Source organism: Somniosus microcephalus, chromosome 6, assembly GCF_052327205.1.
Source record: "Somniosus microcephalus isolate GS21.2 chromosome 6, FLI_Smic_1.0, whole genome shotgun sequence".
NCBI classification, from domain to species: Eukaryota; Metazoa; Chordata; class Chondrichthyes; order Squaliformes; family Somniosidae; genus Somniosus; species Somniosus microcephalus.
The window spans coordinates 97,316,661-97,328,766 of NC_140992.1; the positions used below are offsets into that span (position 1 = coordinate 97,316,661).

General features: G+C 45.9%; 1 protein-coding gene across 19 annotated transcripts in view; it reads right to left on the reverse strand.

Moving 5' to 3' along the window:
- Positions 1–648: 648 nt before the first annotated feature.
- Positions 649–12,106, reverse strand: part of LOC147115941 (SH2/SH3 adapter protein NCK1-like) — a 238,719-nt gene continuing 227,261 nt past the window's right edge. For all 19 annotated transcript variants that reach the window (XM_085990612.1, XM_085990607.1, XM_085990605.1 and 16 more), the window contains 2 exons: positions 3,374–4,086; positions 649–2,792 (listed from right to left, as the gene is read on the reverse strand). In XM_085990612.1, coding sequence (XP_085846738.1) covers positions 2,598–2,792; positions 3,374–4,086 — 908 coding nt within the window. In that variant the 3' untranslated portion in view covers positions 649–2,597. The remainder of the gene's footprint in view (positions 2,793–3,373; positions 4,087–12,106) is intronic.

Here is a 12,106-nt window from a genome sequence, read left to right on the forward strand (position 1 = left end):
TTTAGTCCCATTATTTTACCAATTACTATTTCCTTAGTGATAGTGATTGTCTTTAGTTCCACCCTCCCTGTGGCCCATTGATTATCCATTATTGGAAGACTTTTGTATTCCCTTTTATGTCATTCGCCAATCTATTCTCCTACTGTCTCTTTGCCCCTCTTATATCCTTTTTCACTTCTCCTCTGTACTTTTTAATGTTTGGTATCTGTGTAAAACAACCGTCCATCCCACATTTGAATCAGCTCTCACTTATCTCTGGATGGCCGACTCGTCTTCTGCGATCGACTGTTAGGCAAACTTCTGCTCAAAATGCATTTGAAGGCAAATCACGTCTGAGTCCGATTTGTGCTAAGAATGGGCTCAGAATCCTGAACTGTGACAACAGGTTGCAAGAAGAAAGTAATCTGTCTTTGTTTTTCATTAGAGGAAAATTAGCATTACACTGAAACCTGAAGATTGTCATTTCGCACGTTCTCAATTTTGGTTTTTAGACAAATTGGAATCGGCCGAACTATACTTTCGCTCAGAATTCTGTAGAGCGTGGTGGCAACTTTGGGCTGTGTCCTTTTGTCCTGCAATAACATGGTATTAAAACTAACATGTCTTATTTAAATTCAGGAAAATAAGTTTCTCAGAGAAACAATAAAATAAAATTAGGAGATGATTTACAAACTTTATTGGGTTTTGCAATAATTAAACACAACCATACTTGGAAATTATAAGTTTCTAAAAGCATGTAGGGCATTTGCTGCACTAAAAACAGCAAAAAATAATTTGACTTCACAGTATTTTATACTTAACAGTTATTTTTGACATTTGAAAAAGGGATATACACATATGGTAAAGCAATTTCAATAACGAAAAAGTGGATTAGAAACAATATGTGAATGGCTTTGAGTATAGCTTCCCAAACACCACTTTATACTCAGCAACTTTTTCTACAGGTTTACAACAATATTAAACATCAAAAGACCAGGTTTCAGAAACCCTTTGGTTGTCTAAAATTCAATATATAAAAATATGCTCCAACAACTCTCATTAAGCATCGGTCATTACAGATCCCTTCGCATTGCCTATATCAGACAACCACAGAACAGGATAGGAAATTAGTGTCAGCACATGTGCTGCTATATAGGTTCTTTTTATCTATGCTTCCAACAGGATTCTGACCTCTGGTCTTTAAGTTACACAAGACAAAGTACAACATTTTTTTCCTTGACCCTCTGGTATAACTGATATCTTAACAGTAAAAATACACACCATCTCTTTGAATGAATCCGATAACCATGGGATGGGCTTTAAGTATAAATTAAAGATAAATAATATCATTCAAAATTCTGATAACTCAGACACAGCGTTTCTAGTGATACTATAAAGTGATCTGTGTAGTACACAAACTATGTGTCATCACATTCACGTCTGAGTAACTGACTACCTTTGTGTTTGTTTTTCTCCCCCGCCCCCCCCTACAATAAAACAAAAGTTTCCCTGCATTGACCAGGGTGTACAATATCGTGAGCCAGCGGCCTGTACAGTATTATAGGTGCACAGGTGCATTATGGTCATCAGGTCAACAGCTATGCAGCCAAAAGTTCTGGACATACAATTTGAGCTTCATGAAAAACAGAAAAAAATACTTCTGATATAATCAGTGACTGTAGAATATCTGTTAAATTGAGATATTCTTTACAACTGTATTACAAGATGAACAGCACAATACATGGTGTATCCCTAATATGAACCATCATCATAGCTAGCTTTAAGTGGAGCCTGTGATCAACCATGGCAGAACAACACAAAGTAGTTCTGTTGCAATTAACCTAGGAGTTAAATACATCCAAAAAAACATTTTAAAGATATTACTGAAGTCACACCCCAATGCAGGACCTACCAAAGTGTGATTAAACTGTAACTTTATATATAAACATTACAGTAATTATACACAGCCTTTGGTCTGAAAGATTTTAAGGCAAAATCTGGTATGTCCACATTTTATGTCATACTAGAGCACTTATCTTGGTGCAATTTGCACCCTTTCCCAAAAGAATTCAAACCCAATTAAACCACAGTTGATTGATATTACTTGTGAATAACTGAACAAAAATCGAGAAAAGGCAAATGAATATTCCAAACGCACAATACATAAAACCTCACATCTCACATTATGAGCTAGTCAACAAGGTTCCAAAGCAGAGATAATCAAAGATCTGTAGTAAGACTTATTAAGTGGGCTACTGCCATATATATATAATATATTTATATTTAGTAAGTGAAATATAAAAAGATTCAAGATTATTGGAGAAAGTGAAAGAAAGGAATTGGTGATGAAAGGTAACTGTAGGCAGTATGTTCACAATGAGCATCGCAACAGAAGCAAGGCACAAAATCTTTACGTACAAGAGCTATTCAAAATAAACAACAGTACAATGCAAATGGGACACAAGTGTAGTTAAAATTGGAAAAATTAAAAGTGGATCTGTTGTTTCATGTTATTATTGCCAGTAAGTCTGTTAAAAATCATGATGATTTTCCTTGCCTCCATTGCTTTTTTTTCCTGCAAGAACAATCCATTTTCAGTGGATCTTTTTCCTTCTCCATTAAGATAAAGGCTTAACCAAAAACAATTTCTCTCCCTGTTCACTTGTGAAAATTGGTGCCTTTTTGTAATGTTCCACTAAATCTTCCATGCTGTCAAACTTGCGCTGTCCAATGCAGTAGAGGCCTTGTTTCAACTGTACCTTGAAGTGTTTGTTTTTATTTTGGGCCTTCAAGGACACCGAGAAGTCATTGGGCTGTGAAAGAAGAAGTGAAAATCAAGCTTGATTAGGTTTCTTTTAAAAAAATGCACACTCTGACCACTGAGTTTCACTGGGAAATAACCAGGAGCAGAAGAATTTCTCAATATTACAGTAACTTTCTGTATTTTTATCCCACTGATAGTCACCTACTTTATAAAAAGGCTACATTTCTCTACCTAGATTGTCAAAATTATGATCAGCAACTGTTTTTGATGCCATGGTTCAATCCACAGGGAGGACAGCAAGGCGATGACAGAGAATCTATGAATACAAGAACTTTTATATGTATAATCCAAGTTGGGAGAAGGAAAAAGAGGGATGTAGTATTCTTTTAATAGCACCTTTTCAAATTGGGTTTATATACTAGCGTTCTAGTGACTTCTGGTAAAATGCCAATAAATCCAGTTACAGCAGACAAGGATATGCCGAAACTGATGCTTTTCCACATGTATTAAAGAAAGTTAATTGTAGCTAAACGTACCATTGCCATGTCTCCTATTAAGATTATTGAATATTGTGAGAAGTTACTTGGAAACAGAAAATCAGAATTCTAAGATAGGTAATCCATTACTTACTGATGACTCGCTGTCTCGAATTATGAAATCGCCATCAACTCCCCTTTCATTCAGAGCCATTTCTCCTTGATGCCTTGTAATCTTTCCATAATACCATGGACTACCCGCAAACCTGCCAGTGGTTGCTGCTCCTATGTAGTCACATCGAGGTGGTGTTGGGCCAACGCTAATGACTGGTGGAGACGTCTGCACAATATTCACATAGTTCTTCGGTACCAGACCCACTTGCCCATCAGCTTTCCTACATTTCCACCATTCTGGATCATTTTCTGGTTTCTCAACAACATCCATCACTTCACCCTTCTCAAAATTAAGTTCCTCTTCATTTGAAGAACTGAATGGGTACAGAGCCTGCACAACATGCAGTACTTTGACATTGTGTGCATTGATCACAACCGCTAGTCTCTCTGTTAATGAGCCCACAGGTTCCACTGTAGTGCCCTCGGGTTCCTCCATAACATAATTTGAAGGGAACCAACCAGTTTGTCCATTATAACTACCCCGCCACCATCCATCGCTGCACTTTTCCATGACGGTAACTTTTGTCCCTTTAACCAATGAAAGCTCATCATCTCTCTCCGCTATGTAGTTGAATTTGACATAAGCAGGAGCATTCAAGTCATACAGACGTTCACCATTGTCAGCATATCCATCGGCATCTGCATTGGATGCAGTGTCTCGAATACTTGGTTTCCGCTTCACTTTTCCAATTCCTTAAAAAAGAGATAAAATATTATTGCACTAGGTAAGATAACAAAACCTACAAAGCATAAAACCATGCAAAGTACTTCAAGTAACATATCATCCATGGCTGCAAGGCTATTTTGTGCACACACAGAAGGAAGGTAGATACTAAATTGTATTTCATAGAGATAAATCAGCTGCATTCAACTGTGGTTATAACCATTTCCTTGCAAATAGAGCTCATTGCTTCAAAAATATTATCTCTTCTGGAGGATCGAAGTGTTCACATTTATAATGATTTAACATTCAAGGAACTGTTCTGTTGCACAATGCCAGTTTCCACATCATAAATTCTTTTTAAATAAGCCATCGCTTTACCAGCTGTGCGAATTGCATAGCTGCCCTAAGCCATGCAGGCCAGCAAGGACCCTGGTTTGAGCTGAACCACCTCACCTTGCTTGGGAAGCAGTTAGTTACTGATGCACTATCAATTGCTACAAAAGACTGGAGATTGAGTAAGTAATAAACAGGCTTTTATTACCAAAGAACAGAGCATGCCTCTTGTGGTTGCCTGGTATCCAAAAGGGCCGGAGGCTTCTGAGCAGCGACCTTTATACCCAGCCATGAGGGTGGAGCCAGGGGCGGAGTCAGCTGAGGCATGCACAGACAAGTACAACAATATGCAAGAGTGAACAACAGTACTAACAGTGAACAACAATACTAACAACAGTGGTTTACCACATTCACCCCTTGTTTAGAATTGAGTCCGGCGGGGTGAAGTGCACTAAAAATTTGTGTACTGAAGTCTATCAGGAGGCCTTGTAAGCCGTCCTGAGCGTCGCAGCAGCGGCGGTGATGGTGCAGCATCCAACGGTGAACCCGGTGTCTCGTTCAGAGGAGGTGTAGCAGGTGGCGGACCCTGGGGCTGCTGCATGCCGTCTACAGGGGTCAGAGCATGGGTAATGGGAGGTAGCGATGGTGGTCTCTCAGAGGCACCCGAAGGTGCGAGGTCTCGTGCGGGGACTGTGTCCTGGGGGTAGGCAGGAGTAGCGGTGGGTGGCGAAGAGGGTGTTTCAGGAGCACCTGCAGGTGCGAGGTCTCGAATGGAGACTGTGTCCTCCCGCCCGTCCGGGTACACCACGTAAGCATACTGCGGGTTGGCGTGGAGGAGGCTCACCCTCTCGACCAGGGGGTCCGCCTTATGGGTCCTCACGTGCTTCCGCAGTAGGACGGGACCTGGAGAAGTCAGCCATGTTGGTAGCGAAATCCCCGACGTGGACTTCCTGGGGAAGGAGAACATTCTCTCGTGAGGAGTGGCATTGGTGGGTGTACAGAGCAGCGACCGAATGGAATGGAGCGCCGCAGGGAGGACCTCCTGCCAGCGGGAGGTCGGAAGGCCCTTAGATTTTAAGTTTAAAAGGACTGCCTTCCAGACTGTCGCATTCTCCCTTTCCACCTGGCCGTTACCCCGGGGGTTGTAGCTGGTGGTCCTGCTTGTAGCAATGCCTCTCGCGAGCAGGTACTGCCGAAGTTCGTCGCTCATAAAAGATGAGCCCCTGTCGCTATGGATATAGCTAGGGAAACCGAACAAGGCGAAGAGGTCATTCAGACATTTAATGACCGTGGTACTGGTCATGTCCGAGCAAGGGATGGCAAACGGGAAACGGGAGTACTCATCAATTATATTGAGGAAGTACACATTGCGGTCAGAGGAGGGGAGGGGCCCTTTAAAATCGATGCTCAGCCGCTCGAAGGGGCGCGTGGCTTTGATCAGGCTCGCTCTGTCTGGCCTATAAAAATGCGGCTTGCACTCGGCACAGATCTGGCAGTTCCTGGTCATGGTCCTGACCTCCTCGATGGAGTAGGGCAGGTTACGGGATTTGATAAAATGGAAGAACCTGGTGACCCCCGGGTGGCAGAGGTCATTGTGGAGGGTCTGTAGCCTATCAACCTGCGCGTTGGCGCACGTACCACGTGATAGGGCATCTGGGGGCTCATTGAGTTTCCCGGGCCGGTACAAGATATCGTAATTGTAGGTGGAGAGTTCGATTCTCCACCTTAAGATCTTGTCATTCTTGATTTTGCCCCGCTGCTTATTATGAAACATAAAAGCCACTGAACGGTGGTCAGTGAGCAGGGTAAATCGTTTTCCGGCCAGGTAATGCCGCCAATGTCGCACGGCTTCCACAATGGCCTGGGCCTCCTTTTCGACAGAGGAGTGTCGAATCTCGGGGCCCTGGAGGGTCCTTGAGAAAAAGGCCACGGGTCTCCCCGCCTGGTTAAGGGTTGCAGCTAGGGCAAAGTCGGATGCGTCGCTCTCCACTTGAAAAGGAAGGGACTCATCCACAGCGTGCATTGTGGCCTTCGCAATGTCTCCTTTTATGAGAGTGAAGGCTGCACAGGCCTCTGCTGTCAGGGGGAAGGAGGCGGACTTGATGAGGGGTCGGGCTTTATCCGCATAGTTGGGCACCCACTGCGCATAGTAAGAGAAAAACCCCAGGCATCTCTTCAGTGCTTTCTGGCAGTGGGGGAGGGGGAGCTCCATAAGGGGGCGCATTCTATCGGGGTCTGGGCCGATGACTCCGTTCTCCACTACGCAGCCAAGAATAGCAAGGCGCGTAGTACGAAACATACATTTGTCTTTGTTGTATGTGAGATTCAGCCGCTGGGCCGTCCGGAGGAATTTCTCTAGATTAACGTCGTGGTCCTGCTGGTCGTGGCCGCAGATGGTGACGTTGTCTAGATATGGGAAAGTGGCCTGGAGCGCGTTCTGGTCAACCATCCGGTCCATCTCCCGTTGGAAGACAGAAACTCCGTTGGTGACGCCGAAGGGAACTCTGAGAAAGTGATAGAGCCGACCGTCAGCTTCAAAAGCTGTGTACTGGCGGTCCTCAGCCCTGATGGGGAGCTGGTGGTATGCCGACTTCAGATCAATCGTCGAGAACACCCGGTATTGTGCTATCTGATTGACCATGTCAGATATGCGGGGGAGTGGGTATGCATCTAGTTGGGTGTAGCGATTGATCGTCTGGCTGTAGTCAATAACTAGGCGCTGTTTTTCGCCAGTCTTCACTACCACCACTTGTGCTCGCCATGGGCTGGTGCTACTTTCAATAATCCCTTCCTTCAGGAGTCTCGCTACCTCGGATTTAATGAAGCTCCTATCCCCAACACTGTAACGCCTGCTTTTGGTAGCGATGGGCTTACAGTCGCGGGTGAGGTTAGCGAACAAGGAGGGGGGGGGGACTTTAAGGGTGGAGAGGCTGCAAATGGTGCACGGCGGGCGATTTAAAAGCTGCTGGCTGCAGACTGTGAGTGGGGGGAGGGGTCCGTCATACGCTAATGTGACACTCTTAAGGTGGCACTGAAAATCCAACCCCAGTAGAACGGCAGCGCAGAGATGGGGCAGGACCAGAAGTTTAAAATTTTTGTATTCTGTGCCCCTTACTGAAAGGGTCACTACACAGTAGCCACCGACGTCCGCTGACTGGGCTTTGGAAGCCAAAGAGATCCGATGGCGCGTCGGCAGGACCGGGAGAGAGTAACTGCGCACCGTGTCGGGGTGGATAAAGCTCTCCGTGCTCCCGCTGTCAAAAAGGCAGGTAGTGGCGCGGCCGTTTACCGTAATATCCATCATGGACCTGGACAGTTGATGAGGGAGAGATTGGTCCAGCGTCACGGAGGCCAGCGTATGGTCGAGCGAGTCGATGTGGTCGTCAGATGAGGCGGTGGTTGAGTCCGGGTCCCCCGTGGTTGAAGTCGGAGGCGTCCAAGATGGCGGACAAAATGGCGGCGCCCACGGTCCCGATCCCCACGCGGCTGGGGGAGCCCAAGATGGCGGACAAGATGGCTGCGCCCACGGTTCGCACGCAGCGCTGCTGGCGTTAGCGGTCTTCCCTTTGCAGGCGCTAACGTAGTGACCTTTCTTCCCGCAGCCGGAGCAGGTAGCATTCTTCGCGGGGCAGCGTGCTCTAGGGTGTTTAGCTTGGCCACAAAAATAGCATTTTTGTGCCTTGGACATCGCTGCAGCAGTCGGAGGTGGCGGTCCCATGGCCCAAGATTGCGGCGTCCACGGCGCGGGGCGATGAGGGGAGAAAGCGTCCATATTTCTGTGGGCCGCGTCGAGCGAGAGCGCGAGGGACACTGCCTTTGTCAGGTCTATTTCACCCTTCTCCAGCAGCCTCTGCCGGGAGTAGTCGGACCTTAGACCCGCAACGAAAGCGTCTCGTATCAGTCCCTCCGCATGTGCCGCGGCCGATACTTCCTTGCAGTCGCAGCCGTGTCCGAGTACCCGCAGTGCCCGTAGGAAGGCTTCCACCGATTCCCCGGGCTGCTGTCTGCGAGATCTTAAAAGGTGCCTGGCATAGACCGTGTTAACCGGGCGTGCATACTGCCCTTTCAGTAGGTCGATAGCCGCCGCGTAGGTCGTCGCATCTTGGATTAAAGTATAGACTTGGTGGCTCACCTTCGAGGCCAGGATTTTCAGTTTATTTTCATCAAGAGTCACGGTCGAGGCTTCCAGATACGCCTCAAAGCAACGCAGCCATTGTGCGAATTTAGTCGACGAACCCGCTTCTTGGGGGTCTAGGTCCAGGCATGTTGGTCTGAGGGCTCGCAGCAGCGCCTGCTGCTCAGCGTTTTGCGCCATCGGTTGATCAGCATCCGCAGCCAACATTTAACTTTGGTAATAAAATTGATGCACTATCAATTGCTACAAAAGACTGGAGATTGAGTAAGTAATAAACAGGCTTTTATTACCAAAGAACAGAGCATGCCTCTTGTGGTTGCCTGGTATCCAAAAGGGCCGGAGGCTTCTGAGCAGCGACCTTTATACCCAGCCATGAGGGTGGAGCCAGGGGCGGAGTCAGCTGAGGCATGCACAGACAAGTACAACAATATGCAAGAGTGAACAACAGTACTAACAGTGAACAACAATACTAACAACAGTGGTTTACCACAGTTACTATAATTGATCTCCATGGTCCAGAGCTTGGGAGAGGAGAAGAAGAAAAAAGGGGGGGGGGGGAAAAAGAGAGATTTTTTTTTATTTTTTTTTAATAAAAGGCCAGTGTTGCTGCTCGTTATTCTGCGAGACCCCTGAATAGTGGGGGGCTTGAGGACATCAGGCTTGGGCTTGGCTCTGCAAACATCCACAGTCAAATAGATTGTGATATTCAAAACTCACATGAAGAATAGGTGAGGACTCATAGCACTGCTGACACTCATGAAACAACTTCATCAAAAAGTCAGTGCCCTCAGCAGAAAAAGAGTGTGTGTCGGATTTTGCTCTCAGCGGTGAATGAACAGCACCAGCCATTCATTACACTTACCCACAGGCTTTCTATGTGATTTTACACTGGACTTACTGTAATTAGAAATCCATTTCAGCATAGCGCCCTCTGCAAGGGATCTGGAACCTGTGTGAGCAGAGCAAGCAACTGTGTATCTCCTTAGCCAATCACATTGAAGAATGGTTAATGAGCAACACAGAGTCTGTACCAGGAAGTGCAAGTTAGAATATTTAATTCAATGCCAAATCATGTACAGAAATAAAAGACAGAAAGTAATAAAAAAAAATTAAATTTAATATCTCCAACAATATTTAAAATCTGAAGGAATGAGACACCACACTTGTAAAGGTTAATCTTTAGCACTGGAGAGGTTATTTGGCAATAGGTAAGATGTTAAAAATTAATTTACACTTGAATGGACAAGTCCTAAGGTCTTCTGGCATGTTTAGTGGCTATCTAGAAGGGAAGTATCGCAACATCACGCCCTTTATATATTTGAATGCCGAATTTTTCGGCGAGATACCAGTATAGTGAAGCTTGTGGAGGAGCAAGGCAAATTGGACAGCAACCTCCCGATTGCCATGTTTAACTGCGCAAGTGCGGTCATCGGAAGTTGTTGTCCAATTAACGGTGAGCACCGTTAGCCTCACTGTTATTCTTACCGCAAAATCCGGGCCATTGTACCTTCTTATTTCATGATGTTTGTTGGGCGTGGAGGGTTGGGGTAGGATTGCTGGGTGGAGGATATTGCTGCATAAAGGTTTCTGCCTGTGTTGTGCCTGCTGTTTTTCTCTGTGCTGTAGTTTTGTCAGGAACCACAATGCTCAATGCTACAGAGATTGTTTGGCAGTAATTAAGACTTATCATGTTATTAAAAATTTACTTGCACTGAAATGGACAAGCCCTAATTTTTTCTGGTGCACTTATTGGGTACCTATCACCCAAGTACAGCAACTTAGTGTTAAACACATCAATTACATTGGTGTCCAAATAAATTGGGATAAATTGAATCTCAACAATTCCTACCAGACTATGCAGTTGGACAATAATTGCCTGGTAGTCAATAAATAATCTTTCTTCAAGTCACAAATCTACAAAAAAAAAATTAGCTTGCTATGATGGTTAATGAACCAAGATGGGTGCAATGGTAGAACTCTTGCCTTTGAGACAGAAGGTGATGGGTCCAAGCTCTACTCCAAGACTTAAGCATTTAATCTAGGCTGACACCAGTGCAGAGGTACTGGCTTTTGGACCAAGTGTTGAACGGCGGTCCCGTCCACCTGCTCAGGTGGATGTAAAAGATCCCATGGCACTATTTAAAAAAAACAGGTTAGTTCTGCCAGTGTCCTGGCCAACTTTTACTTTCAACCAACACCACAAAAACAGATTCACTAGCCGTTTATCTCATTGCGGTTTGTGGGACCTTGTGTACAAAGTGGCTGACGTGTATCTACAAAATAACAGAGACTACACTTCAAAAGTAATTCATTGGCATAAACCCCTTTGGGATGTCCTGCGGTCATGAAAGATGCTATATAAATGTAACTTCTTTCTCGAGTAGCTATACAAGGGGATATCTGCAGAAATACTGGACTAGTGCCAATCAAATGGAGGCCTTTTGCTAAACTCATGCTGTGGAGGTCCTTTGTTTCTGTTTGTCATCACCGATTAAGGAATCATAAAGATCAAATACTCCATTTACATAACTTTAAATTCTAACTCTTCCGAAAATCAGAATCCTCAAAATTGAAAATGCAATTAATCTTATACACTGAAATTTGGCCGTTTAGGCTGGACATCATTGGGCAGATTTTCCTCTTCAGCGCTGGGGTGGAAGCCCTTATTGTAAAATCAGACACAAGCTGCTCAAATTTTTCTACCATTCATTTTAAGTCCACTGCTCTGTTGTGACAACGAGGGGAAAATCTACCCTTCTGTGTCTTACTGGTTTCAAATATCCAGCTAGTAGCACAGGAAGCTCTTTTTCATTTTTTTAAAAATACATCCCTTGCGATAGTCCTTGGTTAACGGTTTTATTTTTTGCCTCACATTTATTGACGCTTTGGGTCTGTAAAGATCAATTCAGGGGTTGTAGCAACAAACCAGCAACTAGTGCAGTTTAAAGTAAAATTAAACTATCAAGGCCTAGAAATTCACTGGCCTTAGCGCCGCTTTTGAGGTGCTAGAGGGCCTAGCGGCGAAGTTATGGCCAGTTTTGAAATTGACAGGGGCCCTAAATCGGCGTTAGGCCGGTAGCGCTGCGCCGGCACCGATGACGTCATCGGTGTGCGCAGCGTCCCGGTTGCCATGGTAACCCGCCCAAACTCGGAAATTGAGTTGCGGCCGCCTCGCCCGTGGCAGCCGCAAGCAACGTTCTGGCAGAGGTGCCTTACAGAACGTTGCGCCGGCGCATTAAAGGCCCCGCGGCGGCCGGCCGCTTTCCCGCCGCCCGCCTGGCCGCAGCTCCCTCCCCGGACTTCCCCCCCCCCCCCCCCCCGGAACAGAAGCAAGCCCGGCACTTGTCCGAGGTGCCGGGCTCATTTTTAAAAAGATTATCGCGGGCCGCGGCCGGGTGCAGGCAGCTCCTCCTTAAGGGGAGGAGGCCTGCACTTCCCGAACCTGCCGCACCGCAGCGGGCGCCGCAGCGCCGGAATAGCGCCGAAATTCAGCGCATAGCGCCAGTTTTCAGGCGCTAACAGCTTTCAGCAGCGCCGGCAGCCGTTTGGGCGCAGAAGTAGTGAATTTTTGGCCCGCCCAG